This window comes from Pongo abelii, chromosome 13 (assembly GCF_028885655.2).
Source record: "Pongo abelii isolate AG06213 chromosome 13, NHGRI_mPonAbe1-v2.0_pri, whole genome shotgun sequence".
Taxonomy (NCBI): domain Eukaryota; kingdom Metazoa; phylum Chordata; class Mammalia; order Primates; family Hominidae; genus Pongo; species Pongo abelii.
In genome coordinates, this window is record NC_071998.2 from 83872717 (window position 1) to 83892766 (window position 20050).

At 52.6% G+C, this 20050-nt stretch overlaps 1 protein-coding gene across 3 annotated transcripts in view; it reads left to right on the forward strand.

The window, feature by feature from the left end:
• Positions 1 to 20050, forward strand: part of FGD3 (FYVE, RhoGEF and PH domain containing 3) — an 84407-nt gene that overhangs the window by 11767 nt on the left and 52590 nt on the right. The window contains exons 1-3 of one of the 3 annotated variants that reach the window (XM_054519477.2): positions 4659 to 5056; positions 15981 to 16148; positions 16947 to 17448. In XM_054519477.2, coding sequence (XP_054375452.2) covers positions 16996 to 17448 — 453 coding nt within the window. In that variant the 5' untranslated portion in view covers positions 4659 to 5056; positions 15981 to 16148; positions 16947 to 16995. 3 annotated transcript variants of the gene reach the window in all.

Genomic DNA, 20050 nt, shown 5'->3' on the forward strand with positions numbered 1-20050 from the left:
ATAAAATATAATTACTATAGTAAGTCTTGAAATAGGGTAATTGGTTGAACTAGTTCTCTGTTGTTGGACCTTCAGCACATCTCTGACATTGTGCAAGGCTCAGTGGCTCATGCCTGTAAATCCCAGCACTTTGCAGGGCTGAGGTAGAAGGATCGCTTGAGCCCGGAAGTTCAAGGTCAGCCTGGGAAACATAGCCAGAGTCCGTCTCTGCAAATAATAAAAACTTAGCCAGGCATAGTGGCACACACCTGTGGTCCCAGATACTCAGGAGGCTGAGATGGGAGGATCCCTCGAGCATAGGAGGTCGAGGCTACAGTAAGTCATGATCGGTCCAGTGCATTTCAGCCTGGGCAACAGAGGGAAACTCAGTCTCAAAAAAAAAAAAAAAAAAAAAAAAAAAAAAAAATCAGCCCTAATAAGACTGTATAAAATGTCCTTGCTCATTTGTGTGGGTGTTTTGGAAGGTCGATGGCTGAGGCGAGTGTCCCTTATGTCTGCGTATCCTATGTCCTTGTGTCCCCATGCCCCCGTATCTCCAAGACCTCACGTCCCCACGTCCCCTGTACCCCCATGCCCTCATTTCTCTATGTCTATGTGGCTCCACAATCCTCATGTCTGCGTGTTCTCATTCTTCATGTCCCCATAACCTCCACATCTCCATATTCTTCATGTCCCCGTATCCCTCACGTCCCCGAGTCCCTGTGTTCCCATGTCTCCATATCCCCATGTCTCCATGTCCTCATGCCCCAAGTCTCCATATTCTTCATGTCTCCATGTCCTCTTTCCCCATTTTCTCATGTCATGTCCCCGTGTCCTCATGTCCTCACATCCCTATGTCTTCAGGTTCCCATGTCCACTTATCCTCACGTCCCCATGTCTCCATGACCTCCACTTCCCATGCTCTCATGTCCCAAAATGCCCATATCCTCATGTCCTCTACGTCCTGTCGTCATGTCCCCATGTCTGCATGTCTCCATGTCTCTCGTGTCCCCAAGTCCCCCATCCCCATGTCCTCATTCCCCCATGAGGACCCCTCTTATCCCCACGTCCTCATGTCACCCATAAACCAGCCCAGAGCAGAGTTTGCCTTATGCTGTGTGCTTGGTAAATATGAGCTGCCTTCCTCCTTAAACCTTCCATTCAAAGGCTGCAGAATCACCATGGGTAAGATGGCTTCCCTGAAAAAATGTACCCCAAGTGTCACTACTAGACGTCAGATGGACACTTTCCCCCACAGCGGATAAACTGGTAGCAACCCTGGGAAGGAATGGGGTGTAACAGCCAGGGCCAGCTGGCTGCTGTAACAGTCCCAGGCTTAGTCATAGTGCAGTGCTGGCAATGGGAGAGTTGTGGGGGCTCTGTTCCTCGCAGTCAGATGGGGGGCACTCACCCACCAGGACAGAGGCCCAGGGAGAGCACTCACCCACCAGGGAAGAGCCCCTAGGCCAGCTGAGAGAAATGAGGCCAGGGGATGCTGAATAGGGTAGAGCCCCTGGGCTTCCCTCCTGGTGAGTGGGTGTTCCCCCTGGGCCTCTCTCCTAGTGGGTGATCCCCCTGGGCCTCTCTCCTGGTGGGTGGGCCCTCCACCCAGGCCTCTCTCCTGGTGAGTGGGTGCTCCCCCTGGGGCTCTCTCCTGGTGAGTGGGTGCTCTTTCAGGCCTCTCTCCTAGTGGGGTGCTCCCCCTGGGCCTCTCTCCTGGTGGGCAGCCACTCCCCCTGGTTGGCAGTTCTCTGCCCATAGGCTCTCTCTATCCTGGCCTCTGTGGTCCCACACAGGCCACTCTGGGTCCTGGACTTCAGAGCTCCTCTGCCCGGCCATGGCCAGCTTTCCTGGAAGACAGGGCTGGGAGTCCCTGGGACAAAGCAGGAGTCCTGGGGAAACCCCCTTTCTCAGCAGAGGCTCCCATCCCTCATGAAGTGAGCCACCTGGGGGAGGATGAGCAGCACCCCTGAGGGACAGGCTAAGGGACACTGGAGGCACAGGTCCTTCTCTGCAGAGTCTCTGACTCCACAAAGTTATTCAAGGGCTTTGAGACTGAATAGCACCAATAGATTGTCACTGTGGTCCCCAGGAGCCCTCCATGGTCACCAGGAGCCCTCCAGGGTAGAGGACTCATTTGAGCCATTGGAACATGAGTGAAATAATTGGTCAGAGAAATTGGAATATGCGTTGATACTTCCTGGTGGTCGCTTCTCCACTGTGGGCTGATCCCACCATTCCCCAACTTCAGGTCACCCCTTGCCCTTTTTCCTGATGAAAATACTACATCACTTTAAAACAACAGGAAACACTTAACTCTTTAGTTTTGATGGGTCAGTATTGGGGTGTGGCTTGGCTATGGCTTGGAGATCTCTCATGAGGCTACAGATGGTGGCTGGGGCTGCAGTGTCATCTGAAAGCCTGACTGAAACTGAGGATCATTTTCAAGGTGACTCATTCACACATCACAAGTTGTTGCTGGCTGTTGGCTGGGGGCCTCAGTTCCTCTCCGCATGGGCCTCTCTGCAGGGCTGCTTGAGCATCCTCACAACATGGCAGCCAGCTCCCCCACAGTGAGTGATTCAGCAAGGAAAGGCAAAAGCTGCAGTATTATGTATGGCCTGGCCTTGGAAGTCACCTTATCATTTCTGTAATGTCCTATTGTACAGTAGTGTCCACAGGTCAGCTCTATTCACAGTGGGAGAGGCAGATAACCAGCAGTTGATGATCACTGGGCCATTGAGGGGCTGGCTGCCACAAACATGTTTCTTTTTGAATGATGTCACTCCCAGGTGGAGGCACCACTTCCTCCCACTCACCCCCACCAGGGACAACAGGACACTTGGCCTCAGTTCTACTTTCAAGCCACAAACCCCTCCCCATCCTCTTTTTGTTCCTCACCTACCACAACCCCTCACCTTTCAGGTCATCACAGCCAGCCTGCTGATGTGCTGCCAGAATTTGTCTTGACCCTCTTAGGACGACAGTTGTGTATTCCTAGTGTACCTGGGTTTGTGTCCCTGGTCCTCATGGGACCCCACTGCTGGCCTTCTGGCACAGGGGACGTCTGTAGAGGAGAAGGCTGAACCAGGTGGTGGTGGCAGGCACCGCTGTCCTTCCTGGCCTGGGATGGAAGCATCTGGATGGTCCAGGGCTGCCTCCTCAGGGGGCAGGAGCCAAGACTCCAGGGCCTGGGCATTGACAGCACAGCAACGGTGATTCAGATGTTGGTGGCTGGGATCCCTTGAGTACCTACCATGGGCAAAGCCCTCATTTCTCACAAAAACTCCACCACATGCATCCCATATTTTCTCCATTTCGTGGAGGAAGAATGGAGGCTTCAAGAAGTTCATCAATGGCCGGGCGTGGTGGCTTATGCCTGTAATCCCAGCACTTTAGGAGGCCGAGGCAGACAGATCACCTGAGGTCAGGAGTTGAGACCAGCCTGGCTAACATGGTGAAACCCAGTCTCTATTAAAAATACAAAAAATTAGCTGGGCATTGTGGTGGGCACCTATAATCCCAGCTACTCGGAAGGATGAGGCAGGAGAATCTTTGAAACCGGAAGGTGGAGGTTGAAGTGAACTGACTTTGCGCCACTGCACTCCAGCCTGGGCAACAGAGTGAGGCTCCGTCTCAAAAAAAAAAAAAGAAAAGAAAAGGAAAAAGAAAAGAAGAAGAAGAAGAAGTTCAGCAATGTGGCTGAGGCCACAGCACCCATGCGTCCGAGCTCAGGTGACACTGTCCACCCCATCCTTGTCACGGCTGGGTGTAGCTCTGCATCCTCACACAGGCAGGGAACTTGGGGACAAACTCCACATCACCTCAGCCTTTAGCTTTTGGGAGGGAGGGACACACCACTCTGTCCCGAGCCTCAGTTTCCCTATTGTCAGACGGGGATAGCCATACTTCACAGGGGCATGAAGGGGCCCGATGAGCAACCATTCACAGGGCACCTGTGGCAGCACCTGGCACAGGGAAACTGAGGCCCAGATAAATTGCATTTATTTATTTATTTATTTATTATTTTATTTTATTTTTATTGAGACAGTCTCTTTCTGTCCCCCAGGCTGGAGAGCAGTTGCGCAATCTCAGTTCACTGCAACCTCCACCTCTAGGGTTCGAGCAGTCCTCCCGCCTCAGCCTCCTTAGTAGCTGGGATTACAAGCATGCGTCACAACACCCAGTTGATTTTTGTATTTTTAGTAGAGACAGGGTTTCACCAAGTTGGCCGGACTGGTCTCAAACTCCTGACCTCAAGTGATCCTCCCTCCTTGGCCTCCCAGAGTGCTGGGATTTCAGGCATGAGCCACCCTGCCCAGGTGAGAAATTGCTTTAAAAAAATGAATTTAAGGCTGGATTAACAAACATCATTAAAATTGAATCCGACTTTGCACTCTAAGCCCTTCAGGACCTGGTGTTATTATTTATTGACTCTCTCCCTAAAACAATGAGGGTGCCCTCCTGGTGGGGCTGCTCAGCGGGGCAGGTGCTGGGCCTGCTGGAGCAGCCCTCATGGGTCAGGTCTCCCAGGAAGCATCTTGAAATATCTGTTTGCAGGGGGCCTCTTCACCTTCTAACTTGTGGCCATTTCATTGTTCCCAACCAAGAGGGTCTGAGGAAGCCTCTGACGGTGTGTTTCTGGGCTCACTCTGGGCTTGTCTGTTCTAGGGCCGGCCCCCTCATTCCCTGCTGGGCCCCTCCTCCCTGAAGATCTACATAGCAGATCTACTCACAAAAGTCCACCCAGCAGAAGCAGGAGGATGGTGGTTGTGGGTCCTCTGTGCGCAGCCCTGTTAACCTTTAAACCAGCACGGCTGCCGCAGCTGTGAGCCTAGCACCTGATCAGTGGAGAGCTGTGGATTGCATGTTTGTTTGCCATTGCCCCCGCCACCCTGCAGTTTGCACCTTCTAGAACCAGCAAGCCAAGCGCCTCTCACCCAGCATAATGATGCGGAAATGCAAATGCACCATCATGTTGTGACCCATATTGCGAAAATTAGAAAAAAGGAAGTTGTGTTTCGCTATTGCACGAAGTTCAGCCCGGAGGAGAAACTCGCTCACCTTCAGAAGACAGGTGAGTGGGGTTGGTCCTGAGGTGTTGGCCGAGCCCTGAGATCCTAACTGCTTTTGTGGAACTTTGGGGTGGTAGGAACATTCAGGGCAGGAGCCATTTGAGGGAGACGGATGTTTTCAAGGCAGGAAGTTGCTGTGGTGGCACGGAATGGTGTCTTGTTTTTGTTCTGTTGTCTTTCTCTGGGTTCCTGTAGCATGATGCGTAAAAATTCAGAGTTATTGTGGGCCTTGAATGGCAAGTGTGAAAAGCCTTTGTAAACTGCTCAGTGCTGGGACAGTGTTGCCTATCGTCTGGGGGTGGCTTAGGCTCTCACAAGATGAACATTGCCTGCCTGTGTCCCCATCGAAGCCTGGCAGGGGCCCGGGTCCGAGGCTGACCAGATGCAGGGAGCCTTTTCCCATCGGCTGGCAGCACATCAGCCAGGGCATCGAGACAACGGCCAGCCCCTCTCATGTCACCCAGGCCTGGGGGGCAGGGGGTAGCGCGAGCCTTCCTCTGCCTGAACAGAGGAGGGTGGTCCCAGACGTGCCCTGGGGGCTAGGCTTTCCCACACAGTGTGGCTCCAGAAGCTTCCTCTGCACTCTGCAGTTTAGATATTAGCAGATGCGGGCCTGTGTAGCATGGGGCTATGAGGAAGGAGTGCTGCGCCCACCAAAGCCTCCTCAGCACTCCGTGCTGTGCCTGGCAGTGTGGGACAGTGGCGGGGCCACCTCAAGAGGTGCATGGACTGATGGCAGGGTCCCAGCGGCAGTGGCGGCACAACCCGATGCCACCGTGATTGTGCCCACTGTGCAGAGGGGGCCCGAGGGGCAGAGGCATGTTCGGGTCGCACAGCACGGCCACACTCATCTGTAAAGTGGTGACTGAGTCGTGCCAGGCTCACTGTAGTTCAGGGCTGGACATGCTCAGCAGGTGCCACTGCCATTCAGATCGGGGCTTGCCAACGCCCAGGGCGGATGCTGGTCAGCCATTCTTGCAGGGGAGGAAACCAAGTCACACAGCTGACTTTCCCTGGGACCCCCAGCCTGCAAAGTGTCTGACTGAGCCCCAGTACAAATCTTCACAACTTGCTCAGTGGCCCCAGAGCCGGGTGGGGCTGGCCGGCTGGGTGTGAAAGGGAGGAAGTGGTTTGTCCCCAGCTGGGCTGTTACAGGAGGCCGGAGGAGGCCCCGGTTCCACTCCTCAGGGGGCGGAGGTCCACGTCTACACAAAAACCAGCACCACGCAGTGTGCAAGACCCCTTGGAGCGACACCAGGCCGAGTGCCCTGCACACAGAGGCCTGCAGCCATGTTGTACAGAGGTTAGAGCTGAAATGACCTTTTCCTGAGAAGCCTCACCACTGTCCAAGGATGGGCCTGACCTTCCTGGCCTGTGCCCCTTGAGGACTCCCAGGTTAGTCCTGGGGCTAGAAGAGTGACCTGGGAGTCACTGGTGCATGTGCTGGGAGCTCCCGAAACATCCTCCCCACCTGCCCCGATAGGTCTATCAGGAACCTGGTTTACAGATAAGGAAACTGAGGCCCCTCAGTAAGGGCAGTGCTGGGCAGGTGTGATACTTAGACAAGGATGAGACTGGGCTTGTGGAACAAGGAGGCTCGGAGGCAAGCATGTGCCGAAAACAATGAACAAGGACAGGAGGAAGAGCAGAGCCAGGCACTGTGGTGCCTGCCTGTCCCTAGGCGGGACGACCATCAGCCGTGGGGACTGAGCCGGTCGGGAAGGAAACAGGATACGAGGACCTTCATTCATCCCTTACATTTCTCCCCATGTGCTGCCTTCTCTTTTGCAGATATTGTGGGTCCTGGTAGGTGACAAGGGGCCCATTGTCTGAGGAGGGAGACAGGGACATGAGCCTGCCACGGTTTGATCTGGCTGGCTGCAAGGACAGTGCAGGGCAGGCCCTGTGTGAAATGGGGGCAGCCACGTCTGGGTCTGGGGACAAGCTGCCTGCTGCCTAGTGACACGAACCTGTGCCTGTGGTGCCTCCGTCCCCACACGTGAGCTTCCCCACTCCCTCCTTATGAGCTTGCCGCCTGCCGGTGAGTGTCCCTGGTCTCAGGAAAGTAGCCCACAGGCAAATAGTTGCTGCATTTCCCCGAAAGCAAGTATTGAACCCCTAACAATAATCTCAGTCCTCCAGGACAGAGCCCCCCCACTCTGTGCCACAAGGTGTGCTGTCCCCCAGCCCCACCCCCCAGGTGGGGGCACCGCAGATTCAGGCCTGGAGGCTGCACCTGTGGGCCCTGCCCGGGGCCCACCCCACCTGGGAGTCTGTATGAGGCCTCTGCCCAGGGTGCCAGTCTTCTGAGGAGCAGCAGTGGCTGTGCATGTGGACCAAGGAAGCAGGGCAAGAGTGTGTGAATGCGGGCTGAGCTCTGCAGCCTCAGAAAGGGACACTAACGATCCCGCCTCCCCCGGACACCCCCAGCTGGGCAGGAAGGTTGACAAGGAGGCTGGCCTGGTGCAGGGCCTTGCCCTTTGCACCTTGTCATTTTGGTGCAAATTCAAGAAACTTCTTATGAGAATCTTCTGCATATGTTTAAAAAAAGTTTTCTTTTTAAAAATGGCAGTAAAATACACATAACCTAAAACTTAGCACCTTCATCTTTTTTCTTTTTTCTTTTTTTTTTCGGGATGGAGTCTCACTCTGTCTCCCAGGCTGGAGTGCAACGGAGCCCATCTCGGCTCAGTGCAACCTCCGTCTCCTGCGTTCAAGCGATTCTCCTGCTTCAGCCTCCCAAGTAGCTGGGATTACAGGCGCCCACCACCAAGCCCAGCTAATTTCCTGTATTTTTAGTAGAGAGGTGATTTTACCATATTGGTCAGGCTGGTCTTGAACTCCTGACCTCAGGTGATCCATCCGCCTTGGCCTCCCAAAGTGCTGGGATTACAGGCGTGAGCCACCGTGCCCAGCCTCCTTCATCGTTTTTAAGTGATCAGTACAGTGCCCTCAGCACATTCACATTGCTGTGCAACCATCACCACCATCCATCTCCAGAGCGTCTTCACCTTCCCTATCTGAAACTCTGTCACTCTCCATTCCCTCCCCTGGCCCTGGCAGCCACCATTCTGGTTTCTGTCTCTGTGAATTTGACTCCTCTAGGACCTCACGTAGGTGGAATCACACAGGATTCGTCCCTTTGTGACTGGCTTATTTCACTTAGCATAATGTCCTCAGGGTCCACCCCTGTTGCAGCATGGGTCAGTATTTCCTTCTGGTTTATTTATTTATTTATGAGATGGAGTCTCACTCTGTCGCCAGGCTGGAGTGCAGTGGCGCGATCTCAGCTCACTGCTATCTCTGCCTCCTGGGTTCAAGCTATTCTCCTGCCTCAGCCTCCCAAGTAGCTGAGACTACAGGCATGCACCACCATGTCCAGCTAATTTTTGTATTTTTAGTAGAGACAGGGTTTCACCATGTTGACCAGGCTGGTCTCGATCTCTTGACCTTGTGATCCACCCGCCTCTGCCTCCCAAGATGCTGGGATTACAGGCGTGAACCACTGCGCCCGGCCTCCTTCTGTTTAAGGCTGAACATGATTCTGTTCTATGGAGAGGCCACCTTTTCTTTATCCAGGTATCTAGGGATGGACACTTGAGGGGCTTCCACCCTTTGGCTATTGTAGGGAATGCTGCTGTGTATGTGGGTGTACAAGTACCTGTTTAAGACCCTGCTTTCAAACCTTTTGGGAGAAACATTCTTGACTAGATGGACTCACATGGGAAACTGGTGTTGGAGAAATGTGGCTGCCCTAAGAAAAGCTGCTGCATCCTTGGGAGAGGTAGACACCCCCCGCCCACCAGCCCCCGATTCCAGGCTGTCCAGCCTGTTCTCCCAGTCCACAGTCACAGCGTCATGCCAGGGCTTTGGGTCATGAAGACTCATACAGTCTTAAACAGTAGAAGTAACTTGTAAAGGTGGCGGTGTGAGCCATATTTGTGAGTGTCTGCTCATGGCATGACTGCAAACGGGGAGTTGCTGCGTTGATCTGCCTCCTCTTCTCCCTGCTCAGCTTGCCCTCACTTCCTGCCCTCTCCGAGGTCCCTCTGACCCCCATCCCAATTCAGGAGCATGTGGCACCTCACTGAGTTCTCAGCAGAGATGATGGAGACACCCCCCTCCATCCATGCCCACAGCAGACAGGGCATTTCCCAGGCTGAGACCCCAAGGTAATTACTCTGGGCTTCCAGGCACCTGTAGGTCACAAGGTGGCTTTAATTTTTGTTTTCTTTTCTTTTTTCTTTCTTTCTTTCTTTCTTTTTTTTTTTTTTTTTTTTGACACGGGGTCTCGCTCTGTGGCCCAGGCTGGAGTGCAGTGGTGTGATCTCCTCACTGCAACCTCCGCCTCATGGGTACAAGCAATTCTCCTGTCTCAGCCTCCAGAATAGCTGGGACTACAGATGCAAGCCATCACGCCTGGCTAATTTTTGTATTTTTAGTAGAGATGGGGTTTCACCACATTCATCAGGCTGGTCTCGAACTCCTGACCTCAGGTGGAGGTCTGCCAAAGTGCCTTGGCCTCCCAAAGTGCTGGGATTGCAGGTGTGAGCCACTGCGCTCAGCCTGGTGGCTTTAATTGACTGCCATCGGCCATTACACCTGGGCATGGCCAGGGTGCCCTGGGCCTTGCTCACTGTGGGTGGCCTCAGTGGGTTTGGGACCTCAAGGGACCAAAGTTAAGCCAGTGAGAAGCCATATGGGGACCAGCAGATGTAGGCAGTTCACATGGTTTATTGTATCACCTAGAGGCACTTACAGTATTGCCTGGATTCTCTATCACAGGGTAACCCACAAGGGAGATCTTGTCGTCATCATCCCTCATGATTCTGGGCCACCCGGGTGCAGCAGGCGGCTCTTGCCCACAGGACTGGGACCCATTGCATAAGGCTTCCCCCAAAGGCTTCAGGCCTGGCTGCCACCTGCTGTCGGTGGGGATGCCCCCGCATGCCTCTCTGAGTGGCCAAGGCTCCCTCACAGTGAGGTGCTGGCTTCCAAGTGTGAGAGCCCGGAGCTGTCTTCCCTCCTGACCTGGCCTCCCGCATGCTGCCCTCTCTAGTTACAGCGAGTCTCTTAGGGGCTCTGTATTTAGGGGAGGGATGTCAGAGTCGGCTTTTAGATTGAAGTGGCGTCAAAGAATATACGGGCAGTTTAAAAACCACCACTAACGTGTTTGTTGCTCCCCCCACATAACATGCCGTTGTTATGGAGCCTCCTGTGTGCCGGGGGGCCACTGGGCCACTCCAGCGACAGGACAGGGGAGGTCCCTGCCTGCTAGGTTCCAGGCAGCACAGTAGACAGGTGCCGTGGTGGGTTTCTTTCAGATGGGGGGGGGACTCCCGCATGGCCCCTGGGAAGGGACATCTGGTGGCAGATAGAGCTGGGTGGTAGGCAGACTGGTGGCCCATCTGTGGGACCAGCCCTGCCTATCTGGGGGGCTGCTGCACTGTGGAGGGACACGGGGCGGGGACCAGAGCGCTTCCCCCTGCTCACTGGCTGCTGTGATGGAGACACATGAACAGTTCTAGGACACCCTGGATTCTGGGGCATTCTAAATTTCTTCAGATTTGTGGATTTCCTCGTGCTACGTGGTGGCAGCCCTGAGTGTCTGGGACCTGTTCCCTGGCTGAGTCCACAGTGGGCACGGCTCACCTGGGTCAGCAGCTCTAGCCTTGTGCTCACCTCAGGCAGCTCAGGGCTTCCTAAAGGGAAAGCTGAGGTGGCTGGATACAGAAGACTGACCTCGGCTCCCTCAATGCCCCTGTGGAAACGTAGGCATAGCCCTGGGCGGACCAGAGTGACCCAAGCCCAGGGGCTTCCAGCACCTGTGTGCCAGGGCCAGCCTCTCTGAGCCTTGGCGTCCTCATATGAAGGACAGAAACGTCCCCTGCGAATGTGAGAAAGGGCTCAGCACTGACCCTGCACATGGGTGTGCATGGGTGTACTTGCATTATATGTGTGTATGCATTGCCAACCTAAAATAATCAAGAGAATCAGAATATAGTCTAAAGAGAGTTTATTCAAGCACAGGGTTGAGGACTGCAGCCAGGGAGACACTTCCAAGTTGCCTCAAGGAATGTCTGGAGAACAAAAGAGAGGCTCAAGTGTTTAAAGAAAAGAAAGGATGAATCAGGAGAGGGGGTGGTGACCGTTGTTCATCAGGAACTCTCATTGGTTCACGGAAATAACACTGGTTAGTGATTGGCCAGCCACTGTTGAACTACAGAGAATGTGGCATTTTAGGGCTACTTGGCATCTGTTAGTCTCAAGCCTGCGTAGCAAGTGGTTTCAGGTGGGACCTATTTTGCTCGATGGGGAGTGACTGTGTTGCATTCCAGCGCCTCTCAATGCCTGATTATATAAAGGGGCTGGCATTCCTCAGATAAAGGTCTTTTTATTTTTCAGCATATGTGTGCACACATGTGTATGTATGTGCACATGTGCGTTTGTTTATGCATGTGTGCATGCACCTGTGCCTTGAAGGCCAGGCAGTGGCCACACCAGCCCAGGAGGGTTGCTGCTGGCAAAGCCTTTGGCCACAGAGGGGCTCTGCCCAGCTACACTTCCCAAAGTAGCTCATCCCTCTCCTGCTCCTCTATCCAGCTCTCTTTGTTTTCTGTTCTCATTACCTCTTTTATTTTAAAACAACGCATACTCTGTAAAAAGTCCTTGCAACAGAATAGAAGGAAGTGAAGTGACAATTAGGGGCTTCTCAACCCAGGTTGCCCCCACCAAGGGCACCCTAAAAACCTCACTTTTAATTTGATTACCTTTGTAAAGACCGTGTCTCCAAACATGCCTTCATTTTGAGGTACTGCGGGCTAGGACTTCAGTGTGTGAATTGGGGCGTACCGACAGGATCCATAACACAGGTGTTTGCAATACAGAGTTGCAAACGCAAAGCTGGAGGTGAGTGTCCTTCATTTGTTTTGGTTCATCTGCTCTTGGACAAAAGCCCTACCAAGATGGGAGTGATTTGAGGGCCTCCAATGAGCACAGTGCACCCCTCTCCTCTGGACAGGATGTCTGGGGACCCGGGCTGCTCGGGCCTCCCAGGCTGCGACCACACACCTCCTCACCTCTCCTCATGATCCATCATGATCCATCCTCCCTTTTGTGGTAAGGAAAATGATGCTCAGGAATGTCTGAAACTCACCAAGTTTGTACAGTTCAAAGGTGATAAGGGTGAGATTTTTCTTTTCTTTTCTTTTTTTTTTTTTTTTTTTTTTTTTTTTTGAGACAGAATCGGGCTCTTTCTCCCAGGCTGGAGTGCAGTGGCGAGATCTCTGCTCACTGCAACCTCCGCCTCCAGGGTTCAAGCGATTCTCCTGCCTCAGCCTTTCGAGTAGCTGGGTTTACAGGAGCCCACCACCACACCTGGCTAGGGTGGGATTTTTCTTGATCAGCCCTGTGAGGTATACTTGGCGTACCATTGATGCATAAAGTTTAAAGTGTACAGTTGGATAAACTTTGACACGGGGTATGCTCATGAAATTATCACCACAATCAAGGTAATGAGTATGTGTGCAACATCCCACAAAGCTCTTGTGCTCCTTTGTAAGCACTCCCCACCTCCCCAGCCCCCTCCACCTACCCACCCCCCTCCCCCACACCAACCCCCACAGCCCCTCCCATTCCTTCCAGGCACCCAACTGATCTGCTTCCTAGCACCATGGCTACTTTGCACTTCCTAGAATTCTGTAGTAATGAGAAAACAGTAGGTCTTCTGTGGCTCCTTTTGTTCAGCATAATTATTTCTAGATTCATCTGTATTCTATTCCCTTTTTAAAAATGGTCTGAAAGATCTGGCTGGATGTGGTGGCTCATGCCTGTAATCCCAGCACTTTGGGAGGCTGAGGTGGGAGGATCACTTGAGGTCAGGAGTTCGAGACCAGCCTGGCCAACATGGTGAAAACACATCTCTACTAAAAAAAATACAAAAATTAGCCAGGCGTGGTGGTGGGTGCCTGTAATCCCAGCTACTCAGGAGGCTGAGGTGGGAGAATCACTTGAACCCAGGAGGAGGAGGTTGCAGTGAACCTAGATTGCGGCCACTGAACTCCAGCCTGGGTGACAGAGCGAGACTCCATCTCAAACAAAACAAAAACAAAAACAAAAACAAAAACAAACAAACAAAAAAAGGTCTGAAAACTCATTAGATGTAGGTGTAGAATTAGCGTCATTATTTTCCTGAAATGTTTGTAGAATTCACCAGTGAAGATCTCTGTGCCTGAAGTTCTCCATGTGGGAAAAGTTTTAACTACAAGGATTTCTCGTGCTTGTTTTACATTGAGCTTCTTAGATGTGTAGATTTATAGTTTCCATCAAATCTAGAAAACTTGTCATTATTTCCTCAAATATTTTTTCTGTCCACCCCTTTTTGAGACTCCAATCACACATGTATTACACTACTTGAAGTTTTCCCACGTTTCACTGTTGCTCAGTTTCTCTGTGTGTGTGTGTTTCATTTTGGGTAGTTTCTGTTCCTATCTCTTCAAATTCACTAGTTTTTCTTCTGCAATGTCTAACTAGTTGTTAATTCCTTCCAGTGTGTTTTTGGTCTCACACTTCGTAGTTTTCATCTCTGGAAGTTTAATGTGGGCCTTCTTACATTCTCCACATCTCTACTGGATTTTAGAACATAGGATGACACAGACATGATAGCAGTTTTTAATGTCCCTTTTTGCTAATTCCAACATCTGTGTTAGTTATGGGTCAGTTTATATTGAATTTTTTCTCTTCATTATCTATAGTCCCTTTTACGCCTAGTAACTTTTTTTTTTTTTTTTTTTTTTTTTTTTTTTTTTTTTGAGACAGAGTCTTGCTCTGTCACCCAGGCTGGAGTGCAGTTGCGCAATTTCAGCTCACCACAACATCCGCCTCTTGAGTTCAAGCAATTCTCCTGCCTCAGCCTCCTGAGTAGCTGGGATTACAGGCGCGCACCACCATTCCTGGCTAATTTTTGTATTTTTAGTAGAGACAGGGTTTCTCCATGTTGGCCAGGCTGGTCTCGAACTCCTGCCCTCAAGTGATCCATCTGCCTTGGCCTCCTGAAGTGCTGGGATTACAGGCGTGAGCCACTGCGCCCGGCCTCTGCCTGGTGATTTTTGATTGGATGCCAGACTATGGGAATTTTACCTTGCCATACACTAGATATTTTTGTAGTTCTATAAATATTTTTTAGTTTTGTTCAGGGATGCAGTTGGGTAAACATATGGACTTCTTCCTGTTAAGGTTTGTTAATATTTGCTAGGTGGGACCAGAGCAGTGATCACTGCAGGGCTAATTATCCATCATTTCTGAAGCAAGACCCTCTGAGTATTCAACGCAATGCCCCGTGACCTGTGGGGCTTTTAGGGCTGGCTGGTGGGCACAGGCATGCCCTGCCCTGTGAAAGCTCCCTGTGGTCCTCACAGGTGGTTCTTTCTCTGGCCTCATGTGCTCTCCCCACCACACACATGCTGAACGGTACTCGAGGAGCCCCTCTGAGATCTCCGGGTTCTCTCTCTCTCTGCAGCTCTCTCGTCTTCAGGGCTCCATGCCGTGGACTCTGGCCACCTTAGTCTTCTGGGCCTCCCAGTTTTGTCTTCTCAACTCAGAGAGTCCACTGGGCCCCACAGGGCTCCCTTTCCCTGATCCATGGCCCAGAAATGGTCTCCGGGCAGTGAGGTGGGGCAATAGGAGGGCTCACCTCATTCATTCCCATCTCTCAGGGACCACAGCGTTTTACTGCTTGGTGTAGAGCCTTGCAAAGTTGTTTCGTAGGTTTTGTCCATTTTTGTTGTTGTTCCAGGTGAGAGTAAATCTGGTTTCTATTACTCCATCCTAACCAGAAGCATAATTCCCCTGAGATGGGGTTGAACCAGGCTCTGTCTCGCCAGACAGCTACCTTTGAACACACCGAGGCTGAGCACAGCTCACATTCCATCTGGTGCGTTTTTATTGCTGTGCCATGTTTGACCTCTGGAAACCTGAGTTTATCTCTTGTGCTATGAGAAGAATGCAGCAAAACATGTATTTTCTGTTTAGAAATCTTAATATTGCCCCCCATTGAACTCGTTAGGAATGCGGCAGTAGCCAATCATAAATGCCCACCTGAGTGATTCTGGAGTCATTTAAAGAAACGTCCACTCAAAAGGGGTTTTGCCCCAGGAGAGTGAGCACTCAGGAGACTGTGCAGGGTGGGGGTGCTCCACCCTGGAGCTGGTCGGCATCCACAGCCACTGGGATGCTGCCAGAGCCCAGGCCTGCGCCACGCCCTGCCCAGAGGCACACCTGCCTGCTCAAGGCAACCAGGGCAGGCTCAAGGCAGCCAGGGCCAGTTCACTGTGTGCCTGTCACTGTGTGAAGCCTGTTTCTTCACTGCTTCTTCTTTATTCCGCTTAGCAAGTGAGGCAGGAACATGTGAAGCTGCTGGCAGAGGAATATCTAATTGTGAGTGTGAGTGTGTGTGTGACTGTGAGTGTGAGCCAGCCCATCAGTGTGAGTGTTTGAGGGAGCCTGTCTGTATGTGCTTAGGGGAGGGTGTGAGGTGTGGGCTGGGGAGGGGCCTGGCGATGCCCACCGGCTCGCCTCACACTAGACAGCGCCTGCGTGTTCAAGGTGACCCTTTCCCCTGGGCCGCAACATGCTGCATGGCAAGGGACAAGCTCAGCCCTAGCCCCAGAGTTTCCAGCCGAGCAAGACACTGCCCACCCCACAGTGCATGGCTGCTGGTGCAGGCCCCACCCTTTTGGAGGCATTGTGTGCCAGCCTGGGGGCTGAGGATATGACTGTGCAGATGGCCATGCCCCAATCCTGGGGTCCACCATGCTAGGTGGTGGCATGGAGCGTCCCTCCTTCACATCCCCGCAGAGCCGGGGCCTCTGGCTGCTCCAAATGCCAGTTGGAGAAGGTGGTTTTCTTTCTCTTCTAATGTCTTTTCAGTACCTCCTAAATGGCTCTACTTTGAACCTGCTGGGCAAGGAAGAGATTTTCAAGGAAACCATCTACCGTGTGCGAGCCCCTGCCAGCCAACCCCAGACCCCAGCACGGAGCCAGGCGCCTGTGCCCGCCGACCTTCAGCACCCTCCTCGGAAAGGCTGGTGGCATCAGGTATGGGGATAAGTGACCGCCACTTGCAGCCCCTAGGCTCCTCGGCAGCTGTGTTTTGGGTTCAAGAGGATGATTTTGAGGGATGATAGTCTCCCTCCAGGCCCGTCTCACCTTTGCTCCTCCTCAGAGGTGCCCGGTGAATTCTCTGTGCACTTAGAATTGACACTTGAATTTGGCCCATGAGAGGCGTGGTGGGCCAGTGTGAGGTGGCTCCAGTGCACAGGAGGGAGGAGGAGTTTTGGGGCAAAGACCTTGGTCCACATCCTCTGGCAAGATACACCTCCTGCCCCAGCCCTCACCTGAGGGAGATAGTAGAGACAGCTGGGACCCTGGACCCCTGGGGGCTGTTTTCTGACCTATCCAGCAGGCAGTGGTGGGGAGGAGGAGGAGTACACTGGCCTCATGTCCTGCCAGTATCAGAGGATTGAAAAGCACCACGGATGCGCTATAAACAGAAGCCACTGTGTTCCTTTTGGTTATGGTCACTACCTTGAGCATCTATTTTGAATTTATTGAACAGCAGATAGCTTCACACCACAGGGTTAATTTTTTTTATGTGGAAGAAACAATTTTAAAACAAAACATTTTCCATTTTCTGTTCTTTAAAAGCCTGTCTGTACAAGACCCAGCTGAAGCTGACCAGGGCATTCACACTTCACACACAACACCCAGCCCACCTGCTCCAGGCTTTGGGTTGGGGGCGGAGGGTACTGCCTGGGGGCTGCATTTGGGGGTTGCACCTGAGGGGGCTGGTCCATGCCTGGCTAGCACTGACTCCGGCTTGTTTCTCCCCTACAGGAAGCCCCTGGCCAGCCTCCACCTGAGCCCAGTGAGCTCAGCTTTAAGGATGGAGTCAGGCGGGGGGTCCTCAACCCCTCCAGGACCCATTGCTGCCCTAGGGATGCCAGACAGTGGGCCTGGCAGTTCCTCCCTAGGGAAGCTTCAGGCGCTCCCTGTCGGGCCCAGAGCCCACTGTGGGGACCCTGGCAGCCTGGCTGCAGCAGGGGACGGCTCTCTAGACACAGGCTCCACGGGAGAGCTGAGTGGTAGCTTAAAGATCCCCAACCGGGACAGCGGGATCGACAGTCCATCCTCCAGTGTGGCTGGAGAGAACTTCCCCTGTGAGGAGGGCTTGGAGGCTGGCCCAAGCCCCACTGTACTGGGGGCGCACCCAGAGATGGCCCTGGACAGCCAGGTCCCGAAGGTCACCCCCCAGGAGGAGGCGGACAGCGATGTGGGTGAGGAACCTGACTCTGAGAACACCCCCCAGAAGGCTGACAAGGATGCCGGCCTGGCCCAGGTAGGCTTCCCCTTCTCTGTCCCCGCTGCGGGCTGCAGGCCTTTCCTCAGGAGGGGTTTGAGATTTTCAGTGGGCATCATCCCACACCTTGTTTCCAGGAATGTGGCACACAGGCTCGTGCTGTGTGCAAGGGGAGGTACTGGGATGCAGTCTGCCCTAGAAAAGCCTGTGGGAAAAATCCATGCAGGCCAGGCCAAGCCCACCTGACACCTTCAGCAGTGACCTCAGTCCTGAGTCTCAGTTTCCACAACTGCGCAGTGGGCACCTCCCGACCCTGGGAAGGTATGATGGTCAGTCCTACTGGTGGTGCTGCCAAAGCCGCCCTTTGCACAGTGCTCACTGCTGACTTTATAAAACTCCTGGGAGGAGACAGTGTGAGTGGGGAAACTGTTTTCCTCAATGGGAAACTGAGGCACAGAGGGCGTGGTACCTGGCCAGGGTCACCCATGAGATGTGGCACAGGCTGGGTGCCCTGTGCTCTTCAGGACATGGTGGGGCAGGACCTGTGAGGCCCGCAGTGCAGTGTGGAGACCAGAGCAGACAGTTCGCACAACACGATGGGGCTGCATAGAGGGAGTTTGTTTGCGTTCTCATTAGCATTTATGGGGCTCTTGGCTCGGTGCTGGGATCTTGGGGAGATGGAGAGGCAGCAGATGGCTTCAGGCTCAGAGAAACTGTGGGTATGGAGCGCACAGCTTATGTAAGTTGCCAAGTGACCAGGTCCTCGGAGCGCTTTGCACGTCAGGCTTGCTGGCTCCTGGGTGGGGACGTTGCTGGCTTACACGGGGACCATCGGGAGACGGGCTGGGCAGGTGAAGGGCAGTCCGGTGCCTGGACCACTGTGAGCCAGCTTCGCGGAGATGAGGCCAGGGCTGTGTTCAATGGAGGCTTTATTATCACTCAGGTGTAGGAAGGATCAGGAGACCACTGCCATTGACAAGATGGTTTGTCATCCTCAGTTTCCAAGAGAAAGGGGCATGTCACACCACACCGTGGGGCCACAGGGAAGCCCAGGGTCAGTCAGGAGGCAGAGGGCTCGAGGGGGAACTGTGGGCCTGAGACGGTAATGTGGTTTCTGCAGGAAACTTGAGTTCCCAGCCATGATGGGATGGGAGGTCAGACACACCTGGTTCTACTCCCTCACTTTTGTAGTTTACACACAACTGATCAGCATTAATCTTAAAATAGAGATCAGAAGACTGACAGACTAGACTCTGTGGCAATAAGATACCAAATTATAAACAGGACCAGGCAAGTGTACACACCATACACTTAAAGAATAAACTATATTCTGGCTGGGCGCGGTGGCTGACACCTGTAATCCTAGCACTTTGGGAGGCCGAGGTGGGTGGATCACCTGAGGTCGGGAGTTTGAGACCAGCCTGACCAACATGGAGAAAACCCGTCTCTACTAAAAATACAAAATTAGCTGGGTGTGGTGGCACATTGCCTGTAATCCCAGCTAATTGGGAGGCTGAGGCAGGAGAATCGCTTGAACTCAGGAGGCGGAGGTTGCGGTGAGCCGATATCGCACCATTGCACTCCAGCCTGGGCAGCAAGAACGAAACTCCATCTCAAAAAAAAAAAAAGAATAAACTATATTCTAATAGCCACGAGGTATTTTCTTTTTCTTTAGCAGCTAAACAAGCAATAAGCAATATTAAAACAACTGTAGCTCCACCAGATGCTGACTGACACTCCCACCGCCCACCCCCCACCCCACCCCCATTCCACCAGCCATAACTGCAGCTTTGATTGGACAAGAGACTGATTTAGTAACTTTCTTTCAGTAAGAAGATCACTGACTCTGTATGGACTGGCTCTGGCCAGTTTACAGAGGCTGCACACTTGCGTGCATTTGTGTCCTGAAAAGACCTTTTGGCATATAGAGCCTGACTGTAATACATTTAAATGTTAAGGCTCCACCCCAAGGTGAACATGAATTGCATGTTACAGGCACCCTCCCCTCCCCTCCCCGCTCTTCTTTCCCCTCCCCTCCCTTCCCCCACTCGCCCTCCCCCACCCCCTCCCCTCCCCCATCCCCCCCCACTCCTCTCTTCCCCTCCCCTTCCCTCCCCTCTCCTTCCCTTCCCTTTCCTTGAGACGGAATCTCATTATATTGCCCAGGCTCATCTCAAACTTCTGGACTCAAGTGATCCTCCTGCCTTGGCTTCCCAAGGTGTTAGGATTATAGCCGTGAGCCACCATGCCCAGCACCAACTGATTTTTTTGTGTTCATTTTGTATCCTGTAACCTTACTGAACTGGTTCGTTAGTCCTAACAGTTTTTAATGGAATCTTAAGGATTTTCTACTATAAAATCATGTCATCTGTGAACAGAACTAATTTTACTTTTTCCTTTCCAATTTGGATGACTTTTCTTCCTTTTTCTCTCCTAATTGCTCTGGCTAGGACTTCCCATACTATATTGAATAGAAGTGGTGAGAGTGGGCATCCTTGTCTTATTTCTAATCTTAGAGGAAAAGCTTTTAGTCTTTCACCATTGAATATGATGTTAGCTGTGGGCTTCTCATATATGAGCTTTATTATATTGAGGTAGTTTCATTCTGTTCCTAGTTTGTTGAGTGTTTTTATCATGAAAG